At 46.6% G+C, this 24,155-nt stretch overlaps 1 protein-coding gene across 1 annotated transcript in view; it reads right to left on the minus strand.

The window, feature by feature from the left end:
• The window catches only part of NUP210 (nucleoporin 210), a 1,233,892-nt gene that overhangs the window by 331,505 nt on the left and 878,232 nt on the right, over positions 1-24,155 (minus strand). Inside the window, exon 28 of the mRNA XM_069643978.1 lies at positions 15,983-16,141. Coding sequence (XP_069500079.1) covers positions 15,983-16,141 — 159 coding nt within the window. The remainder of the gene's footprint in view (positions 1-15,982; positions 16,142-24,155) is intronic.

Raw genomic sequence — 24,155 nt, forward strand, 5'->3', positions numbered from 1 at the left:
TTCAGACTGGTTGAACATTTCCGTTGAGTCACCTATACCATCTAGAAGCCAGTCAAACAGCACGTTGAAGACTCATTTTCAGAGGTTTTCTAAATCACAGGCAATTAAATTCTGCTCTTTGATAAGGTTTCAAAGGGTACCTGAACACTCAGTGATCTGCTCCAATGCTTACAGTGGTCGTAAAAGAGCAATTTGAGTAAGTTGGAACACATGGTTGACTCCTTTGATCTAGCCTGGAAAACAATGTTGGGTTATTTTCTGAAGGTATTTTGACCCTTACACTAATGTGTGCTTTAAGAATGAAGCAGAGGGCTTCGAACTGGATTCTGGATTTCACAGGCAACCATACGAAGATATTTGAGCAGCTGTTGTATGTGACCCTTTTTCTACAGATTTAAGCAAAGCCGGACATCCTAGCTCTGGATTCTCTGAGTACTATTGTTTGGATGTCCAGTGTAGATTCTGTAGTAACGGTCCAAGGTAGACACCATTAGGGCTCTGGTCAACTTCATTTGACGTTCAGTTTGAAGGAGTGTGAGAATATTCAAACGCTGTGCCTGGAAAATCATGTTCTAAACTAGAGCTCGAGACCGCGCAGGGCGCGTGTTCCCTCCCAAAATCCCTGTGTTGGGTGACCAGGCAGCACAATTGGGCGTTCTCCCAAGTACGCGTCTATCATCTGTTTTATGGAGGCAACCATCGACTGAGACTGATTATCGCTAGATGGAATGCTTGCATTATTATTTACCATCCTCCTTGTGTCTTGGTTTGACAATGGGGCCGAATGAGTGTGTTGGTCTGCGGCTGCTGCCAGCCTCAAGGAGTCAACAAGAGCATTCAAGGGAGAATGTACAGGCGGGACAGCTAAAGGAGTGAAATCCTGCCCACCTTCAATATTAACCATATTAGGCAAAGATTGTTCTTTTTCAATAGTAGCATGTGAGGCTGCCCCCTGCGATCCATGATTAGCGCTTGCAGTGGGACGAGAGACAGGAGGAATTGTTCCACCAATTGCTTGAAAGAAAGCATTCAGGTTTTTTTTTTGGCCCTTTAATACTGGGCATATTTTTTGTTTTTTTCGAGATCGCTCTTGGTCCCTTTAACTTTGTGTGCCGAATACTTTTCTTTTGAGCAAGAGTGCCCGGTTTATGCTTGGAAAAAGGCAAAGTAGCCTTAGGGTCAACTCCATTACTTGCCTCGGTGTCATTCATTGATATGTCAATATATGAGGCGTCTTTAGTCATTTGTGAAGAATCACTTGCAACGGGAGCACCCGCCATTTGTGGAGGATAGCTTGCACCAATGCATGTTTTAGTCTGAGATCAGAGAGCAGTTTATAATTCACATTCACTCCCCCCCGTCAGCTCTTCCAGCAACGTGGTTTGCCTCATTAGTCTTTTATCTAATGTTTCAAACAGCCTAAACAGACTTATTACAGAGTTGTTAATGGCTACTAAAGCCAATTCCATCATTCCTGAATTTGGAGAATTGGTGGGGTTATTTTCGCTACTCACCGACCTGATCTAGCAAGCCCTAGGAGTTGTTTGCACAAATGACAGGATGTCCGTGAGAGCGAAACGGACGAAGAAATCGATTCTACCATGTGCTTGCAGTCTTCGATCTCCTCCATAATGGAGATCGGAGACTCGCATTGGCTGGCATAGATCGAGATAGCCGAGCTTTCGCCCATATCAGATGGAAAAGGGATGGGTGACAAAACAGCAAGTTTTTAAAAATTTTAGAACCATGAGGTTTAACAGAGTCCAAAATTGTTTGATCAGAAAGCATGCGACTCACAGAGTCGGAAGGGGGCCGTATGGTGTCAGGCCCTGGTGTCCCAGAGGTAGCACCAGTCAGACCTCCTTTCTCTCTTGTAGCTTCTCCGTTATTACACAGGGTAAGCGTGATGGCTGAGTGAGAGGAATGTAACCTTTTTGGTGTGTTTACTGGGACAATGCTGTTTGAATTTGTTGCTATATTCAAAATGCCAAGTGGCATATTTGATTTTAATGTATACATTTAGAATTGCAAAGATGAACAAACTGGCACAAAATACAACGCACGGCAGCAATTATCAAGTCTTCACCGTGCTACACTTACTTCTTTATCCTATGCAGGCACCAATTTGAACCAGCTGAAGACAGAAGGTGGCCTCGCACGCCGTACCACCGCAGCGAAGCGGCACTTAACTCAGTACTTGCCAGAGATGCGCTGAGAGGATATTTTCACAGATGGCACATAAAACACTCAAGAGTATTTGAGACAGTTCAAGGGTTTTCATTTTCTTTGAGGGGCTTAAGGCCGTCTCTGTACCATCTGCCCTAGATCATCCTCCTTAATCCTGGCATTCATAACCCTCTTTAGGCCCATTGATTGTCGACTACTACAGTCTGAAAATCTGCCTTCTTCTAGCGATAGTTCCCTATGTGCAGGCTAACTCTACCGGAAACTGCCTAAATCTCCCTGCTCTAACCAAATATTAGTGTTCTAATGGGAGTTTGGAAAGTGTCTTGCACTGGCGCTGTAGTTTTCAGACTGGTTCAGTCATGCCCACTCTCCTCTTCTCTACTCCTACTGATGCTTCCTCCAACTTACTCCTCCCACCAGACCCCCGTCCCTCAGATATTTAATTCCTCTTACTAATCGCTTCTACCCTTTGATGTAACCAATGCTCCCACTATATTTCACTACTCTCCCCTCTATTAGTCTCATCCCACGACTACACTCCTTCATCCACTACTACTCTTCTCACCCCACTACATAATGTCTATGGCGGCTTAACCGGTTTACTGTGACTGTTCCATCATTTGGGGTCCATTCTCCCAGACCATTCCCTTGAGTTTAGTGGGTCTGTAGTAGTGGTTTAGTGGGTCTGTAGTAGTCTGTGCAGGCTTACCGGCAAACGACAGACTCATTACTGTTTGCTTCTGTGCTCGGGTGCAAAGCTGTAGCAGTGGTCTCTCTGCGCCATGCGGCTGCGCTCGTGTCTGTTGGGCTATTCCAACTCTTATGACATGGGCCCTGTGCCTGCTGGGTATAGAGATCCAAGCTACTCCTCACTGATGAGACCCAAGCATGTCTGGTGATGCTTGTGGTCTTGTGCAGAAGGGATGTGACCAAGCATTCCGGGATGGACTTTTGGGGAAGGACCAAGCCCGATTTGCATTTGGTCTTTCCCCTTTTGTAATGGCTTGGCAGGCGAAGAGCGATGGTCTTAAGGGTTACCAAGAGCAATGCGGAGGTTAAGATTCATTCTAAACCTCACAGCCATCACCCCTTTTGTTTTGACTGTTGCAGCTCTTCTCCATTCTTCTCGCCCACTTGAAGCATGGAGTGCTGAAGCTGGTTCTTTCATTGGGCATGCTCTGCCTTGTTGTTTTTTCAAAATGAAGAAATATTGGTAAGAATTTGTGTTTAGAGGCAAGGCTAGAGATAAGAGTCTGCAGAGAAAGATAGTGCCACAAGGGGTGGGGCAAGAATTTGGGTCTCCTTTTCAATGCGTCCCAAAGTTAGATATGATATTGATATGGTATTTTATGTATAGCTCACCTAAAAAAAAGTGTTTCAAGGATTGATGTGGAATGGGAACAAAGGAGAACAAGACACTGATCTTACTAGGCCCAGCAACACAGATTGCGCAAGTGCAGAAAGGGGAAGAAGAGGGAGAAGTGCCAGAGGAAGGGGAGGGAGCAAGGGCAGGACATATGATCAACAAGACACAAACAAACAAGAACGAGGAAGTGCGGCCGACAGGAAGCAGTGCAAGGGTTAAGAGCAGGGGGCAGGTAATTGGGAAGTGCAGGTGGGGGACTATAGGGTAATGAATACAGCCCCAAAGTGGAGGGTTGCCAGGAGGCAGTGCGGGTGTGCAATTGGGGGGCAGGGACTTGGGCCTGAGATTCAGAGGCTAGACAGGTACTCAGTGCAGTGACGGGTGGTCAGCAGGGAAGAGGAAGAGAGAAAGCAGAAGCAAAGAGAAAAGTCTTGAGCAGCTTCCGGAACCTGAGATGGTTCTGCTCAAGTTTCAGAGAGGCAGGGAGGCTGTTTCAGAGGGAGGCGGCAGCTGAAGAGAGAAATCTGCCTCCAGCTCTTTGCTTGGAAAAGCAATTGGCCCTCAAGGAGTTGGAGGTGGAAGAGCGAAGAGCTTGAGTAGGGAGATACTTCAGAAGAGAAAGCTGGAGATATTTTTGTCCTTGGCCCCAGATGGCCTTGTGGATAACGCAAAGGGTCTTGAATTTGATCCTTGCAGCCACTTGGAGCCAATGGAGAGATTTCAGTGCTGGAGAGATACGATCCCTGGGCTTGAGGCCAAAGACAAGTCTTGCAGCCCTGTTCTGGATGAGTTGGAGATGACGGAGTGTAGAGGCAGGGAGATTTAAAAAGAGGCTGTTAAAGTATTTAAGCCTAGAGAGGACCAGAGCTCTAGAGCCAGTAAGCTACTGGGGGAAGGAGAGGAAGGGAAGAATACCTCTGAGGAGGTGAAGTTGGTAAGGAGAGAAGGAGAGAGTGGAGTCGAAGATAACCCTGAGGTTCTTAGCCACACAGGTGGTAGCAGGAGGAGGGCCAAGGGAGGCCGGCCAGAGAGTGCAGAAAAAGAGCGGTGTAGGTGCGCCGATAAGGAGGATCTCCGTCTATCTGGCATTCAGGCAGAGATCATTGGTGGCGCACCATTCTTGGATTACAGACAGTTAGGAATGAGAGAAGGAGAGGAGGTGGCCAGGAGAGCCTGAAAACGAGCAGGATGTCGTCCGCATAGCATTGGAAGTTTGAACAGAGTGCAGCGATGCAGTGGGCGAGAGGTGCCATGTATTGGTTGACCAACCAGGGAGAAGAACAAGTTACTTTCTTACCTGGTAACGTTCTTTCGATGAGATGGTCCGACGACGTATTCCATATCTATGACAGGTAATGTCCACAGCTGTGCTGCTTCGGAAAATCTTTGGCGTCTGCGTCCTGCGTCAATGACGTTGATGCGCCGTCCCCGAGGACCTCCTCCGACGGCCGACGTCACCCGATGTGATAAGTAGGACGCACGACGCCCATAGCCTCAGTTATAGTTTTTTCCCAGAACGTGTGCCACCAGTTTTCTGCTAGTCAGACACACAAGGCCTTGCGGAACGCAAGCTGCAATCGCAAAAGAAATGCAGCGGGGAAGGCAGGGAGGGAGCGATATGGAATATGTGGTCGGACCATCCCATCGAAACAACGTTACCAGGTAAGAAAGTAACTTGTTCTTCGAGGGGATTGGGTCCTCCGACGTATTCCATATCTATGACAGACTCCCAAAGCAGTACCAAGCAAGGAGGTGGGAAAGAATTTAGAATACAAATTTAGCATGCCCAATCAAATTGCAGAATAGAGAACTGCCTTGCCAAAGGCCAGATCTGAGTAGTGACGTACAAAGGTATGTACTGAAGCCCAGGTGGCTGCATCACAGATGTGACGAATAGGAACTCCCCTCTGCAGGGCAGTAGACGCAGCCACTCCTCTGGTAGAATGGGCCCGTAAGCCAGCCGGAGGGTCCTTACCCGCCAAGCGGTAACACTCGGAGATAGCTAAAATAATCCGACGAGAAAAGTCTGTTTCGTCACAGCTTGTCCTAAACGCTTCCCAGCGTAACCAATGAAAAGATGATCGTCCACTCTGACCCGGGACATGCGCAAAATATAAAAGCTCAACGGCTCTCCGAGGATCAAGCCTATGGGGCCTCTCCTCTTCCTTACCAGGATGTGGAGGAGGATAGAACGCTGGAAGAACAACCTTCTGGCTCAAATGAAAATCCGAAACCACCTTCAGAAGAAAAGGACGAACTCTAAGGACAACCCTGTCCTTGTGAAACACAGTGAAGGGTGGCTTAACCGCAATCAAAAACAGTTTTCAGAGTCAACAGCCTCAAAGGGCAAGAATGTAAAGGCTCAAGCGGAGCACCCATAAGAAATTTAAGAACAAGGTTCAAATCCCAACCTGGCGCCAAAAAAGGTGACGGAGGGAACACATTAGTGAGCCCTTTCAAAAACTGTGAAATTAAAGGAATCTTAAAATAGGAACACTCGTCAGACGAGCGCTTAAATATGGACAGCGCCGCCAGGTAACCTTTAATGGTCCCCACTTGCAAGCCCCTGTGGGCCAAAGAAAGCAAAAATGACAAAACCATGGGAATGTCGTATTCAAAAGGATCCACATTCTGAACTCTGCACCAGTCGCAGAACTTTCTCCAACGGCAACGGTACAGAGACTTAGTTGCTGGCTGAGAGCAACACCTCCATCACGTCTTCAGGGAGGTCCCAATCCTTATACCTCAACCTTTCAGAAGCCAAGCATGAAGATTGAGGGATCTGACCTCTGGATGGAGAACCTGAACCGCTCCCGTGAGAGCAGATCGTCTCGGTAGGGAAGACGACGTGGAGGGCAGATGGACAAGTCTAGGAGGTCCGGGTACCACGTCCTCCAGGCCCACGCCGGAACAATGAGGATCATCCGGGAACCGAACCTCTGTAACCTCCGCAACACTTGCGGGATGACGGGGATTGGAGGAAACGCGTACAGCAGTGGGAATGACTACTCCACCACGAACGCGTCTCCTAAGGCTCCTTTTGGAGGAAATTCCCACGAGCACAAGATTTCGCAGTTCCGGATGACTCTGGAGGCGAAGAGATCAACTTGAGGGGTCCCCCAAAGGGCGAAGATCTCCAGGAGAATCTCCTGAGCCAGCTCCCACTCGTGAGAGATCGTGCTCTGCCTGCTCAGATCGTCTGCTGCCTCGTCGTCTCTGGCCAGATGAACTTCCGAGATCGAAACTTCCTGCTGGATGGCCCAGAACTCGAGCTGCATCGCCTCCCTGCACAGCGGAAGTGACCCTGCCCCCCCCTTTTTGTTGAGGTAGTGCATGGCCACCGTGTTGTCCATCAGAATCAGGACACTCTTCCTGCGCACAGTCGGCAGAAAAGCCTTCAGGGCTAGCCTGACGGCCCTCAGCTCCAACAGATTGATTTGGAGTCTGCACTCCGACGGAGACCAACGACCGCTGACTGTCAGCTCGTTGGCATGAGCACCCATCCCGTGAGGGATGCGTCCGTCACGATCGTCACCTCCGGCCAGGGCAGCCAAAATGGGGCACCCTTCATCAGATTGCCCTCGACGGCCCACCAAAGAAGGTCCCGGGCTACCGAGGGCGGCACCTGAACAGGGTCCGACAGCCTGCCGGAGGACTGAGACCACTGGAGCTTGAGTGCCCACTGCAAAGATCTCATCCACAGACGAGCCTCTGGCACCAGAAGAATGCAGGATGCCATGAAGCCGAGCAGTCTCAAGAACTCGGACGCTGGCAGAGTCTGGGCAAACTGAAACTTGTGCACCATCTGCTGAATGTGAAGAGCCCTCACCTGAGGAGGAAAACACTGCCCCAGGGACGTGTCGAGCACTGCTCCGATGTACTGGAGCCGCTGCGTTGGTGTCAAATGGGACTTCTTTAAATTGAGGGAGAAGCCCAGCCTGTGAAGGGAGTGGCAGGTGACGGACAGATGATCCAGGACTTGCTCGGGAGAGCTCCCCCTGATCAACCAATTGTCCAGGTAGGGGTAGACGTGAATCCCCCCTTTCCTGAGATGCGCTGCCACCACCACCATGAGCTTGGTGAAAACCCTCGGGCGGAGGTCAATCCGAACGGCAGGACCCGAAACTGAAAGTGCGAGTCGCCAACCGTGAACCTCAGGTACTTCTTGTGCTTGGGATGGATCGGCACATGGAAGTAAGCATCCTTGAAGTCGAGAGACACCAACCAGTCCTGAAGTTGAAGGGCCTGGAGGACTTGAGAAAGAGTCACCATCTTGAACTTGTCCTTCCTGAGGAGTTTGTTCAAACCGCGCAAGTCCATGATGGGTCTCAATCCCACGTCTTTCTTTGAAATCAAAAAATAAGGGGAAACCATCCCTTGCTCCTCTCCGCTACAGGCACCAGTTCTATGGCGCCTTTCTCCAGCAGGGCTTGAATTTCCTGCACAAGGAGCGGATCCAGACTCTTCAAAGAGAGGCTCCCTGGTGGATTGTCGTGAGGCCTCTGCCGAAAAGGAAGACAGTAGCCGTGGGTTATGATCTCCAGAACCCACACATCCGAAGTAATGGCTTGCCACTCTACAAGATGCTGCGCCAGCCTTCCCCCAACCGGCGAACCATGGGACCTGGCCTCATGGCTGAGTGGTAGCGGCTGCGGCGTTGCCTGAGGGCAAAGAGGCAACTGCCCGAGCGGCCTTGGCACCTCGAGTACCCTTGTTTCCACCTCTGGCACTCTTACGATGGCCTCTTTGACTGCTAGCTCCTCTCGCTTTACTGAAGGACGAGTAATAGCGAAAGGAACCTCCCCTCCATTGCTGTTCCCTAGGACCAAAAGGCGGAGGTTGGCGAACTGCAGCGCCCAACGACTTTGCTGCAGCTTTGGAGGTCTGCAACCTCTCAAGGCTCTCGTCAGCCTTGCTGCCAAAAAGGTGTTCACCGTCAAAGGGCATGTTGAGGAGCCGGGACTGCACATCAGGAGCGAACCCAGACTTCCTCAACCATACAAACCTGCGCATTACGGTGCTCGCCGCCATGGACCGGCTGACACAATCTGCCAAGTCCAAACCCGACTGAACGGCCTCACACATGGCATCCTTGCCATCCTGAACCATAGCAAGGAAACCACCCCGTTCGTCCCCTTCGGGAATATGATCAGCCGCTAATGTAACACAGTTCCACAGAGTGTGTGTGAAACGAGACAAGGCACATATGGAGTTGGCCGCCTGAAGCGCCATACCCCCAGAAGAAAACACTTTCTTCGCCCAGCCATCAAAACGTTTGTCGTCCCTATCCGGAGGGATGGTAGGATACGACGCCTGCTTTGCCGGGGCCGTAGCCGCCTGCACCACCAAACTCTCCGGGGTGGGGTGCCTAGACAAGTAGCAGGGGTCGCTACTGGCTGGACGGTATTTTCGCGACAAAGACTTGCCCACAGTCGGGTGAATCTCCGGAGCAGTCCAAGCCGCCGCCGCCGCCACCCTTCTCTGCAAAGCCATATGAAAAGGCAAAACCGGGTCAGTGGGTGGACCGAGATCAAGGATGTCCGTGAGATCATCCTGAACGAACTCCCCTGGCGGAGCTGACCAACCCAAGTACTCGGTAACACGAGACATAAGGCGCCGATATGACGAATCAGCATGAGTGCCAGGCTCCGGCTGACAAAACTCCACCTCCGGAGAGGTGTCCAGTCCACTGGCATCATGCAGTGACTGCCTCAGGTCATCAAACTGACTATGGCCCGAGATAAGGTCATCTGGAACCGTAACCGGAACCAGGCCGCCATCAGAGCCTTCATCACCCCCTGAAATGTACTCCAGGCAGGGAGAGGAAGACCTCTGCGGACCAAAACAGTGCTGGATGTTAGCCATAGCCTTTTTAGGGGCAAACCCCGTGCCACGGGGCCCCTCCGACACCATCGCCTCGAAAGGCGTTGAGGGCACCGAGCGAGTCGGTGCCGGCGGCGACAGAAAAGGCGTTGAGGGCGCAGACCGAGTCGGCGTCGAAAAAAAAGGTGTCGACGTCGAGCGAATCAGCGTCGACGTCAGCTGCAACGCCTCCAGCATCTGCAGCGTCGACACAGTCCTCGAAGCCGGAGCTCCGACGACCCCCTCGAAGACGGAATCTCGAGAGAAATCGTTGACGACCTCGGCGCCACAGGCGTCGACGTCTTCTTCGAAGACGGCACAGGATCACGCGGTCTTGAGCGCGTCGAGGACCGGGACCTGGAACGGGCATGGCAAGAACGGCTACCCTTGTCCGAGTGGGACCTCTCCCGCGAGCCATGCCGACCACCCGAGCCCGAAGGCGTACGGGCGGCGTCTCTCGACCGGTGCCGACCGACCCCACTCGGAGGCGCAGACGGACCGGTGCCCTGCGATTCCAGAATCGCTAGCATCTGCTTCCCGAAGGAAGCCCATTCCTCCGGTGTCGCTTGCATGGAGGGATAAGCGACCCGCCGACGGGTAGAGTCCTCGGAAGAGGACGGGGAGGGCGACCTATGCCGGCGCTTCCTGGAATGCCTAGAAGAGGCAGAGGAGTGGCGAGACCGACTCCTGGAAGGGGACCCACCGGACTTCCGACGACGACGCGGAGAGTCACCCCTCGAGTCATCGGTCGAAAGCCCTGCAGACCTCGACTTCCGGGGCTTAGACACCCTACCTACCGACAGTTTCTTCTTGCGTTCCCGCAAGGCCTTCGCAGTGAGAGACTGGCAGTCGACACAGTCGTCCGTATCGTTGGCCTCCCCGAGGTACCAGAGGCAGGCGTCGTGCGAGTCCGTAACCGACATCTTGGACCCACAGTCCCCGCAGTTCTTGAAGCCCGGACGCGGGGTCGAAGATGAGAAAGACATCGCCACGAACAGGTCTTCACACCAACCGAACAGGTTCAACGAACCGAGAAAGAAAACAGAAACTCCAACGAGTCGAGGCGTACCGAGATTCACGAAGCGAACACGTTCGCGGAAAAAACAGAACTGAGGCTATGGGCGTCGTGCGTCCTACTTATCACATCGGGTGACGTCGGAGGAGGTTCTCGGGGACGGCGCATCGACGCAGGACGCAGACGCCAAAAATTTTCCGAAGCAGCAGAGCTGTGGACATTACCTGTCATAGATATGGAATACGTCGGAGGACCCAATCCCCTCGAAAGGTTAGACCCTTGGGTTAAAGTAGTCAAGCCTAGAACAGGCTCTGGGTTTCTAGACCTCTCCCTTACCCATACTTGGGGGCCATGGCACTAAATGTTGTTTGGAAGCTGTGACGATCTTAAAGATGCCGTCACTTCTCCCCATGAGACAATTCCCATCAGACCAGGGTGGTGAGACCACCAAGTCGTCCTAAGAATGGTAACATGCAGTAGGATCTAATGGCAAGGGACTTCCCTCCTGAGGACACAGCCCCTTTATCGCTCAACCCCACAGGGTAAAAACAACACCCAACCCTTCCTTACCTAGAGTAAAGTCTGAGACGATGTGTTACTGTAATGTGTTAGACCACCTCATGATGATAGGTTCTGGGATGAAGAACCACCCAAGAATGCTACATTCAGGCATGAAGAGTGTTCGAGCAGATGTTCTCAATCAAACTGATGTTATGTTGGGGAGTCACAGGACAAGGAGAGCAACCTCCAGAAGAAGTCGGCAAGCTGGGAAGCCACCAAAGAGGTCGCGAGCTGGAAATAGGGCGTTTGAAGGCTGTATCGAAATAGCATTGTGGAGGGACGAGAACGTACCGAGGTACGCCAGGAAAGAATCTAGTCCGTCGGCTGGGCGTCGACAACCCTGAAGTTGAATCAGTGTTGCGGTGGCATGACCTGTGGTGGGTGGACTGTGTGATCCAACAACTATACCGTACCGAGAACGCCAGCATAGCCTACTATGGAGCCGCGGAGTCAATTGCATGGCAAGTACGAGGAACTGTGGTGGTTGCGCCACCTGTGATGGCTAGACGTTTGGTCCGAAACTTATGCCCAGACCACCAGCAGTTAACGGGCCGAAGAAGAGCAGAAGGAGGAAGAGAAAGAACGAACCTGCGACCCCTGGCGAAACAGGTGAAGAGTTCCCAGAGAGAAGGTAACAGGAATGGTAGTAAGTGTGGGAGGGGACCAAGAAAACTTGAGAAGGCTAAACCAGACGACAAGGGAGACGTAGATAATTTTGTCAGGAAACTCCCTGGTCAGTTCCATAAGTCTGTGGTATTGAAGAGTCCAGAAAAGACTCAGGGATCCTCTTCCTTGTTCCGGTATAGGCAGTTTGAAGAAAAGTGGTAAAGCGTGTAAAAGTCAAGGAGGGCTCCGGGAGTCTAACCCTCGTCCCGGTGGGGGCATGTGGAAGGTCAATGTTCAAGTAAAGAGAAAACTAAATCCATGGAGAGAACTTAACATTGAAGAGTCAAGGAGAGCTCAGGGAGTCTCTCCCTCGTCCCGGTGGGAGCAAGTTGAAAGATAGAGTTCAAGTCAAGAAAAGCCTGCTAAAACAGGGTGTAATCTAGGAGAAGTGAGCCATTTTCCTAGTCCATTGATATTTGGGAAACTTTGTGAAAGACGAACTGTGAGAGACTTTTGTCCAGGAGAGGGGAGTCATTCACCTGGGTTAGAATAAGAACTCTTCCGTTAGCTTATTGATTTGTGTTTAAGTGGCAGGGATAGAGTAGGAGATTTGAACAGGACTGTACCTTTGCTTTGGACATCGTGGACTTCCTGACAGACCCATGCTTTTTCTTGAGGTAGGGAACCCACCTCCAGCTTCAGGGATAGATAGGATTGCAATTATGTTGGTTGCTAAAAGTGTAACAATAAACATACCTTTCCTTGGTCAGTCTCCTCAATTCCATGTCACCACAATGCTTATAGCTTCTGGATTGGATCTTTCTTTGAAGATGTTGACTATCACAAGAGACTGATCAGCAGTCTGCCCGATCAGACTCCAAAAGTAAGTATTTTTTGCTCACTTGAAAGCGTCATGATTGCAGACATTGAGCTACAAGCAGCTTTTGCATATTATCCAATGGCTCCGGGCAGGTGGTAGCCAGAAAAAGATATATGAGGCAGGTCAAGGTGGTGTTAGGATGAAGCTGAGGACTCACGCTAAGAGATGGAGGTGAACTGGGCGATTCATGGATGGAAGCTTTGCTTCTTTAAGTTTTCTGAAGATTTTTTCAAATTGCGCTGAGGTTTGTTTTGTGCACCTAAACTAGATCTGTGCCATTTTAATAGAGTATATTTGCATTGGAGCTTGGAGTTGCTGGCTGTGTCTAGTTCTGGACCACCTTAGATCTACAAACTGTTTACAATAGTTTAGTCCTTTAGAAATGTTTGACAGATTTATGGGTTTTTAGTTTAAAAAGGTAGTTTTTAGTTGAGCCTGCCTTGATGGCCATGCTCAGGTTTGTGAAAAGGGTTCTTTTAGGATAGAGTGCGTGACTTATTCGTCGCATTATTGGAAATTGCCAAAGCTGGCTGCGTGAAAGAGAAGCTTTCCAAGCGAACCTTATTAGCAGAGCTTCTTTACTTCCCATAGCGGCAAGGAGGATCCCAACCACCACTGATGATTTAAATTCTGCCCAACAAGAATAGTGTGAGAGCTAATTAAATTTTGATTCAGTGACAATTCAACAGTTCATATGCTTTTAACATCCCATCCCATTTAGAGTATATCCCCTTCTTAACAAGCTCCATGTCTTAAACTGCACAGAGACTACACCAAGAACATCAAGCCAACACTTTCAATACAGTGATGTCTGTGATGCAGTACATTTTGGTGTAAGCAGAGCCCAAAGCGCAACTGGCATTCAGGCTCAACAGTATGTTGCAAGAGTACAGCAGTTGTGATTTTTGATGGGGCTATACTGTTTTATTCTTAGGCTAGTGTCCTATGGAAATATAGTTCACAGGCTTAAAAGTGGATGGCTTCAGCTTTGCTATCAATAGTCATTCGATTGACTTAGGAGAATGAAACATCTACAATTATTCAACAAATGCACACCAAATTCCATATAGTGAAAAACTGTCCATTATATATACAATAACTTTCACCAGAACGGCTCAATTCTTCAGATTTCTTGCGACTACAACAACATGCTATTGGCCAAGCCCATAACGGTCTTGGCAATGTTTGTAAACTCAAGAAACATCGGACAAAATCTGGGATAGAAAGCAGCATGGCAGTTCTTTGTGAGTGAAGGGCTGAGTTACCTCCAAGATTGCACTGGTGATAAGAGTCAATTGTTTTTCAAAACTACATATCTGGGCCATATGGCCAAGTAGAGAAATTAATTCTTCCAAATTGGCAACCGTCTGAGAGGATGGAATCTTCCATGTTTATTTGCGAGCAAGTACATTATGCTTCCAAACTTTGGAGAAGCAGACAATCATTATGTGCAGCAGCTGGGATTAACACAAATGTCAGTCTCTGAGATGGAAAGACCAAATAACAGAAGTACTGTCCCACCTAATGCTCCCTTGTGCAACAGTGCCAAAGGAGATGGCTGGTGTTCAAGGCACCATCCATTTCTTTTTAATGTAATCAATTACTTAATGAACTTATGAAGCTTATCGGTCTGAAAGAGACCTTTTCTATCAAGCATACAACTGACAAAGAATCAAATTACAAATATGGCTATGCAAGCTATGGTTAAAAAAAAGAAAGTGTAAATACAGAGTTAAAACCATAAATAGGACAACTATGTAGTTCATAAGCTGTGCAGATGTGATATGATAGGTTATTTATAACGCGCTTAATACCCAGGGGTTTCTAAGCGCGCACCGGGGGATTGAACCGGTGTTCCTGTGTCTTCTTGCTTCCAAGGCGAGCATGTTGCCCCTGAGCTATCCTCCCGAGACACATAAGCACATAAGATTTATGGGTCCCACCTGTTGTTCAACCTCCTCTCCATAGACAACCAGTATGCAAAGTGCTAAAGACTGCAGCACATAAGCATCCCCAACCTATCACAAGGAGGGACTGATATGTTTTGACACAACTCAAGCACTAAAGTCACCCAAGCAATACTTGGGATCGAGGGAAGCCCTTTTTATATAAAACCACGGATCATAGAAAGTCTTACAAAAATCGTATTGGAATCCTCTTTACAGGAACATCTCCTGAGGTTCCCAGATGAATAGGGAGCGTATTTCCAGTCAACCAGAATAAGGCCAGAAGTTGGCATAATTTTTAAATTATTGGATTCCTCTTATTGTTAATTTACAAAAATGTCATACAGCCATTCCGTGGATTAGAGGGTATAAAAGTAGAGCAGTTTCATTTTTCATTTTAAAGACATGTCAAAAAGTATCTAGTAAGTATAAAATAAGATGCCGCCTACATAAACATGTAAATACCAGGCTGCAGATGAGGCTGTGATTCTATGTGCAGTTTTAAAAGCATAGATTTAGCAAATAATGTTTTTCATTTTACCAAACCTACCTTTTAAAATGTACATGGATGAGGTTTGGCCGATTTATTTTTTACTTTAACATAAAACACTTCAAAGGCATTGTTTTCAACTATGAGGTGTTTAGCGGATTGGAAATTAAGACAAATGGTAGCATTTGAGTGTTTTCTTTTATTTTTTTAAAGAAGCTGGAGGGTCCAAGCGATCTCCTACCTTACATGACTATTATAGCTTCAGGAGTCGGTAGCTGCCCTTATCTATAGATGTGCCCTAAACCAGTTTGGGGCACAATTGTGCCACAAGCAAAATCTAGCTTGCTGATCACAATTTGGCTTTAAAATGACCCCTGTAATGCGGTAAGTTAGATCTGTAGGCCCACCAATATATCAATGGATTAAATTCCAAAACACATCCTATGGCAGTCTGACTGCTTCATAGTGCTGTTTGTGATCTGGAATAACAAGTGAATTGTAAATGACCATTTACACTAGTTTCTATACATCTTCAAGCTGGGTGCATGTGCACCACATGCTAGAACTGACCAAGCTACTTCGAGAGCATACACCATTGTAAAGCCTCAAATTCACTGGAAGTCCACTACTCAGTGGATTCTTGAGAATCTTTGTCATCATACAAGGGTTGAAGAATCAGATGCAGGACGATTGTGGACTTTTACAAACTAGTAAAAACTAATCCTGGAAAAAGTTGAAACAAAATGTAAAGGAATTCCCTTTTTCCAAAGGGCCTACAGCTTTGAGAAACACAACCAGAAGTTGCCTACAACAGAACACCTGTTATGCACACCAGAATCATATTGATGGCTGTGCGTCTAATTTAAGTTCTGTTCAGCATGTTTGTGGGCAGAACGAGATTTTGTATGCTCAAATATTCTCCATGTCACTCTGAACATTTCAACGTTGTTGCTGGCAGGAGAGGAGTACATTACCATTTGAAATCTGTGTTAGCAAACCTTCTCAATCATTATTTAATATTTAAGCACTCTGCACTTTTGATAAAGGATTTATGGTATTCAGTACTCACCTGAATCTGGATCTCATCCGATAGCTCTCTTGCAAAATTAAAAAGCTGTTTAGCTGTAGGATCGAGGGCTGTTATAACCACCTTCAAACCAGTTTTTCCTTTAGCTCTGCTATAAACATTCATTGCAAAGTTGTATACCCCTGGCAGCTGTATAGATGCCTGTAAACAGAAGATGGAGATAGAATATTATACTGTAATTCAAAGAACACAGAGAGAGAATAAGTTGCCTTTAAATCAACAGGAGGATACACAGTCAGCAGGTACATTTTGAATTAATACAGATTCAGAACTATAGTGAAAGCCCTAACTGGTTCTGAGACCCTAACACTCCCCAGCACTGTCCTTGAACCACTAGTTACCCAAATTCTGCCGTGGCAAACAACTCATCTACTGGTTTTGGATCGCATTCCATCTCTTTGCTGATGACTCTGGATTCTTTTTGTTCCTACCTTTAAACCAGACTTTTCCTCACAAATGTCTGTCTCCGAGCCATCTGGTATAGGATGGCATTTTGTTGTTGTATACCTGACTCAAAGACAAACCATCTGCATCCCAGACTAAAAACCTGAACTACTCCTCCCTTCACCTCCTCTACCGCTCACTCCTCCACCACGAAGTCAACCCCTCTCTAAAGGCTTGGAAAATAGGAGTCCTCGGACTGTGATCAGAAACTGACAATTCATCAACTATGCTCCCACCAGTGCAAGGATCAATGTGTTCAAAATTAGAAAATCAGGAACATCTGCTTTCTCCTCACCTACCATGCCACAAAAACACTCATCACCATCCTGGTTCTCAATCCTCTTGACTTCTACTTGAACTTATCCTTGGGCCTTTCCCCTCTACTCTAGCCGATAGAATCTCCTCTTTGCCACTCAAACCCTCTACATTTTCCCCATTCACCACCCCCTTTCCTAAAAGCCTCCATATTGGTTTGCTCTCCATGAACAAGTGGTTTCTTTACAAAGTCTGCTGCTGCTAGTCATTAAATGTATATACGTTAACTGCCACAACTTGATTGCTTTTATCACCCATCACTCTCCACTTCACACCCTTCGTTCTAGCACTCTCCTCAATCTGTGTCTCTCCCTCACCCTCCGCATCCTGCAGCTTCTAAATCTGTGTGCCTCACCAATGGAATCCTGTTACGCTGCATACCAAAAACACCAGATATCTTCTAGGCATTAAGGTCATCCCTCGTCCCCATTGAAACCCTTAATACGACATTCACTGTATATTACATATATATGCATCTCCCTTTAGCCTCAGTTCAAGTCCTACCCCATCCTCACCAGGTTCCTTTTAAATGGATCAAAATTTGATTGTAAAGCACTATGGCAAGTCAGAAGAAGGACTCATAAATTCTGAGGACACGGTTCATGATGTTATTAAAGTAAACTTAAAAGGCCTACCCTTCCCCATCACTATTAGTGGTCCCTACCCAACTTACTAACTAATGTACTTGTCAGTCATTTGTGAATGTCCAAAGGAATAAGTCAGCTGTCCTCACCTAACTGACCCTGTGAAAACTAAATTAGGTATGGAGAATGACTCCCTTCACCAGAGGGCACTTCTAGTACCAGTATGTAGGATTCTTTACTAATATATTATTATAATTTTTCTTTTTTTGTTTAACATATGGGATATATTGACCCACTCAATGACATTGCCCCATATAAACAAGCTGCATTTGCGCAAGAAACAGCAACCTGGCTGCGCTGGCTCCCATGCGCACCAGGACCTCAAAACTGCATTTGGCAGCCACAAAAAAAAAAGATGGCTGCACCATCCTGCCTAGCACACTTCTCGCAAAATGAAACAAGGGGACACACTGAAAAAGTAGGCCATTGTGTTCTGAAACCTATAAATGGAATCAAGTGAAAAAGGAAAGCCTGCCATTGCTGTAAAAGTAAAAAATCCCCTTCAAAATGAAACATTTTCACCCTTTAAAAATGCTGCTTTGAGGCTAATTCCATCTGTTCATTCTGAAACCACTGATTCGAAAGGCCCTGTCCTGCCCAGGATTTTGCATTGTGCTTCACCAAAACCAGGCATAATTCCTGTGTGACAGGGCCAGTCAAACCAACTCTGAGAGAAATCAATATGCAAATTTACTTCACTCGCACGGGAACATGCGTTTATTTCTCTCCAAAAAGTATCCAGGCTCAGCAGTTCAAAAAGACTTTAACTCTGTGAGCCAGGTCAGTGTCAAATGTATATGTGCTTTAGATAAAACTCCTGCATTCAAGGAAATGACTACAGCTGCATAGACCGTGGCAATCTGAGGGAGCTGCCAAACCAAATTTAAAGAAAGAAATGCTAGCAGTTTTTACACATTGTGAAAAATGGGCTTTGCTGACTGAAGGAAAAAAATGGCCTGTTTAAAAATAAATTGTGAATGGAAGCCCGCTTACTTAGCCATGTAAAGGGATTATGTTAGTGGTGATAATACACACATAGGCTCTCTTCTTTCACAGGTTTGTTTTAATTCAGGACCTGAAATAAGAAATTAGAGTTTAAAACAGATGGGCTGGATTTGCAAGCTCTCAGAAAAACCAGTCATTCCAGTTGCCAGCCATGAAACTTCCCCAAGGAAGGGAGACACCATAAATCCAGGACACGCAAGTGAAACTTGCCAGCTTCAAAAACTTTGTATGGGCCAGGACAAAGCAAGTTCACATGCTTGTCAGACATTTGTCTGTGCTCCAGGCTGGGACAATTGAAGTCCTAGGACACTAACCTGTCAAGTGTCAGGGGCAATAAAACCTTCAATTAAGATGGGAACCCTCCCCTTGCATGGAAGGAAATGACAGTTGCTTGCAGTTGGAGGAAGGAAAAAAAAAGGATCTAGTAACCATGGACTGCCTTTTTAGTTTTAGTTGCCTTTTTAAATTTTAGTAAAAATGTATAAAGTTAGCAGTTTCAAATCTAATTTTATGGGCTTTCTTTTAAAACTTGGTAGTACTTGCCGCATGGGGAACAGAAGTTACAAAATATGACAGATTCCAAGGAAAGTATTAACGTTGCAAACAACATTTTGTACCTACATCCCTGGGGATAATTCGCATCTGTGTACAAAGTTATGGAATTTTAGGCCAAATCATTCATGTGTAAAATTACCAAAATGTATCAGAAGGGCGAAACAAGGTCCCACAGACGTCTGTGCTGCACATAATATATAATCTGTGTGTATAATTTGCCAAGAGATTGCAATTATACAAATGTATGTTTAGTAAAGTAAATGTGGGAGTTTCTGGACATTGTAAAAGTCACCTCATAAACCTGACATCATTCCCTTAGAAATCCAACCAACTGAGAGCGAGGCGGAGACTAGCACCCTTGTCCAATCCCTTTGTTAAGGGTGTGTTTGGTTAAGCCTGCCCCAGTCATATACTTGGATGATGTCACTAGGCATTATAAATAAGGGTCCCTGACAAGACCCTAGACACACACTCTTCCTGATTTCCTGCGCTGCGTTCCAGTACCCGTCATCTATCCAAACTCCAGATCCCAACTACAAGGCCAAGAATTGCTGATCCTGCTCCAGCAAGGCCTACACTCCAATATTAAAACCCACTAACCTCCCATTAACCAGGAGAAACTGTGGTACTTTTGACATCCTGATCCAGATTGGCTTGCCGCCATTCACTGCATGCTGCTGCATCCTGCTACCCTGATGACCTATATTATCCAGTGACCAGAATTGACAGTCCAGAAGTGCTACCCGGTAAACAGTCCCTGCCCAGCTGATCCTGTCCTGCTGATTTTGTCCAGCTGTCCTTTGTTAGACCAGATCTGTGGGGGGACCAGAACCGCTGACTGCCCAAAATCCAAACTAAAAAGTGGACTGCGAGTATCAATAGGAACCATAGAAAACCATAGTATACCTTGCCTTGCGCTTCGTTCCCCTCTCGAAGTCATCCTATCCTTACCCTGATAACTTGTAATACCGTCGGAATCATACTTGCAACCCTGCGATTGCTAGTGCTTGCGGCATCTCTTTAATAATTTGTCTTGTAAATCCATCCCATTTCATTTGATCGGACTGGTCCCGCCAGGGATGGGCGCTGAGGTGCTAGGGTTGAATTTGCGAAATCAACCCTGGAGCTTAATGTGTCCCTCTTTGGTAGACTAGCCTGAATGCTCTAGTGTACAGTAAAACGGTTCTTGCCAAAACTGATTTCCTTTCCTTTTTCGCCCTTCATTTCCTCAAAGTGCACCTTTCTAGATTTTGCATAACTCATTCAATTTCACTTCCATATTGTACCCATGATCTATAGCTACACCCCAACATAAAAACCACACTCTAAATCAGTGTATGTCACCCTTTTTTTTAATTAAAAACCGTATGGGTAATTTCAGGCGGGAATTGCAAAGTTTGCAAAATTTCCAACGTGTCATTTGCTGCAATCTGTTTTAAACCTGCCACTCAATTTTGACTGTATGCTCTTGGTTATCCATTGCCTGTGATTGTTAGTACTTGAACATTGTTGCTGTAGTGAGGAATAATATTTGTTTCAAGGTTTTTACACACATTCATTAATTCACTCATCCATTTCCGAGCGTCATTTTTAACATTGCCGGGGTTTAAAATCAGTTTTTCTCTCTTGTTTGAGGAGGGAAGGCCGGATTTCAATTCTGTTTTCCATTTGTCATTCCTGATTACCTGCTGCTTCTGTTTATCCACTCAGAATTGATTTGTGGGTGAGGGAACATTGCAGAGGGAAATTCGAACTCAAGTGCTATCTTACCTAAAATCAAAAAGTACTCCTATTTCCTGGTGTTTTGGAGATGTGTCAATAGAAGGTTAAACTAAGTGCATTGCTTACATTCCTATGGTTATCACCCCAATGGTGATTGCTGCCCCACATTAAACATTGTACGATTTCTTTTGAATTTTAAAATAATTAAATAAATATGACATTTTATCAAGCAGCCTGGTTCATGGTCCATTGTGACCCGGGGTATTTGAGAAGGGTGTGTGATAGGAGTGGTGTACTGTCTCAATATTGAATCTAACATAAAAACATAAGCATTTCAATTGTGCGCTGCATACTAGGCGAGACTAACGTGTGCGTCACCTGATTGAAATCCTTAACAAATAACACGTCCTGGCTGTGGCTCTACAGCGTAATCTTGGAAGGCACTAATGTTCTCGTAGGCTTTCCCTCTTGGATTATTACAGTTCAGCTTCCTTTGGTCTTTTTGACTCTGTCTATGCTTCAATCGATTAGTTCCTCAAAACTATGGCTCAAAACATGCTCTTTGATATTCTGGTCTTCTTGTACAGAATTAATTTCTATTGCTTTCCCCTTTTCTCCCCTCAAGAGTATTGTTATCCACTGTGCTCTCATTCAGATTTTCAGGTCATTCTTTCTCTCCTATCACAACTTTTTAGCTTCATGGGTTTCAGGTTTAACTTTGACTCTTTCCCCTTTTCCCAGGGTATTGTTATCCACGGTCCTTTTCCCTCAGTATTCTGATTTTCAATAATTATTTCTCCTATATCACATATCACATTTACAGTTAATTCGTTTCAAGGTTAGAACTTTGATAACTTTCACGGACACCAGTTGCTTTTACGGCGCAATGATTTACTCAGGGCCTCCTATGACTCTCTTTCTCCCGGTTACCTTCGACTTTGAAGGGGGATGTCTTTGGGAGCTTTGTTCCTGTGGGATCTTCTCTGTTGTGGACTGCCGCCACCTTCTCCTCATTGGGGTTTCCCTCCTCTTAGTCTCTCGTCTCCTCGCAGCGTCTCAGTTCTCCGATAAGTAACCGGACATCATGTGGCTCTATACGTGCAGTGGTATCGGCGATGGTTTATGGACTGGATGTCGACCACAAATCCTCCTTCATGGTCTCGCAAGCACCAATCTCCAGGCTTCTGCCCGGTCAACTTCTTTCTCTTCGGGTTCTCCATAGCTCTGGTGTCGCGTTCCTCAGTCCCAAGCAAGTTTGAAACTTGTGGGCTTCCCGGGTTCCACCTCTCCCAGGTGTTACACAGCTTGGGGCCTTCCCAGGTTTGCGTATGCGTTTCTCTCTCCCTCTCTCTCCCTGTGGCTCCTCTAGTGAACGTTCAATGTACTCATCCCAATGGATTGGATATTTTGATTTAAAGGGACATGTCCTTTTTCTGCCAGATGACCGATTCTATAAGTAGTTCCTTCATCCCAGTCTTTGTATTTACAAGGTTCTGGCATTTTAGAGCATTCCATGTAAGTTACAGTGTGTACAGCATTAGGGAGTTCCTCACGGGAATTGGAAACCTTGTGCCCTAAGGGGGAGTCTCTCCCGGTGCGGTCCTACTTGCCTCTACCCCCAGGGAGGGTGCTGCGGAGTGGGCTCACCTCCCTAGCCTCACAGGATGGGGGTGAGGCTCCACCTTGGGGAGAAGGGTCAAATGTCCTTGATCCATCAGAGCACCCACTTACGGGAGTGCACCAGCAACTGTATACCTCTGTCCTTATTTACTTTCCAAATACTAAATTTGTAATAATACAAATATCATTGTGACTTTGTTCTATATTCCCCACACATCTTATTTAGGTCAGTTGGTAGTGCGGTTTTTATATTTAAGTAAAGATACATTTACCTTACAAGGTCATTAGGCATCTGTTATTCAAGATGCATTTTAAGATTTGAAACTACATTCAATCAACTTATTATGATGCCATTAACATGCATGGGCATAAATATTCTAGTAACTGACAAACATGTTGTGGTTCTTGTATAAACTCTATGTATAAACATGTTCTCTCAAGCCCTATTTGAAAGTGCATCTTCCTGTTGTTGCCATGTCTAACAAATTACAACAAACACGTTTTGTTGTCTCCCAGGAGACATGGAATTTTCATAAGGTTCCACAGTACGGTATGACAATGCATTACTTACCGTAAAAGCATTCTGATGGTTGTATCTGCTTAGATTCACATGCTGTGCATAGTCCGACATCCAGTGGTCACTGCAGAGTATTGCATTTTGTTTTTCGTAGTCGAAAAGGGGACGTCGACAAGGCGTGTCTAACACTATCCCTATAGTGACGTGCGGTGTACCCACAATCCCTCACTTGTCGAGGTCCCTCTGTTTTTATTTTTTCTGCCCTGAGGGAGCCTTCTAGACGTGAGTGAGTACAGAAAAGAGATATAAAAAGATGTCTATGTTCCTTCCATCCGAGCGGGGAGGAAGGGTGGGCGCATGTGAATCTAAGCAGATACAACCATCAGAAATGCTTTTACAGTTAGTAATGCATTGTCTTCTGATATTTGTTAATCTGCTTAGAATCACATGCTGTGCATAGACTAGCGAGCAGTACCCGGAGTTGGAGGTTGGTTGTGAGAAGGAACAGTAGAGAAAAGATGTCTTAATACTGCTTGTCCCACCTGGGAATCAGATCTAGAGTGAGCATCTAGACAGTAGTGTTTTGTAAAGGTGTGTACAGGACTCCAGGTTGCTGCTTTGAAAATGGACTCGAGGGGAACATTTGCAATGAATGCTATGGATGCCCCAGTGCCTCGAGTAGAGTGTGCTCTTGGTTTGAAGGGTAGTTCTCTCTTAGCAAGAGTGTAACAGAGAGTGATGCATTGAACAATCCATCTAGATATAGTGGACTTTGAGAATGCATCCCCATCTCTTCCTGCTGCCACCGAGACAAAGAACTGATTAGTCTTTCTTAGTGGTCTAGTACTTTCCATATAAAACATGACAGCTCTGCACACATCAAGTGTATGCAGGCTTTTATCTCCCAAATTTGAAGGGTTTTGAAAGAACGTTGGTAGTTCTATTGACTGGTTGAAATGGACTTTCGAGATGAATTTCGGTGCAAACCTCGGGTGTGTGCGTAGAACCACTTTATCTTTGTGAACTGTTACAAAGGGGTCTAGAACAGAAAGAGCCTGTAGTTCACTTACTCTCCTAATGGAGGTGATAGCTATTAGGAAAGCAGTCTTAAGAGTGAGGTCCTTAAGAGTTGCCTTGTGCATAGGTTCAAAGGGTGAGCCCATGAGCCTGCAAAGTACCACATTTAGGTCCCAGCCGGGAGCTGGGTTTGCTATCAGAGGGTGTATTCTCTTTACCCCCTCCATGAAGGCTTTGATAACTGGGACTTTCCACCATGACACTAAGTTGGGAAGTGGTGTATGCAGAAAGTGCCGCTAGGTGGACTTTAATAGAA

This window comes from Ambystoma mexicanum, chromosome 2p, assembly GCF_040938575.1.
Source record: "Ambystoma mexicanum isolate Mex_15411 chromosome 2p, UKY_AmexF1_1, whole genome shotgun sequence".
Taxonomy (NCBI): domain Eukaryota; kingdom Metazoa; phylum Chordata; class Amphibia; order Caudata; family Ambystomatidae; genus Ambystoma; species Ambystoma mexicanum.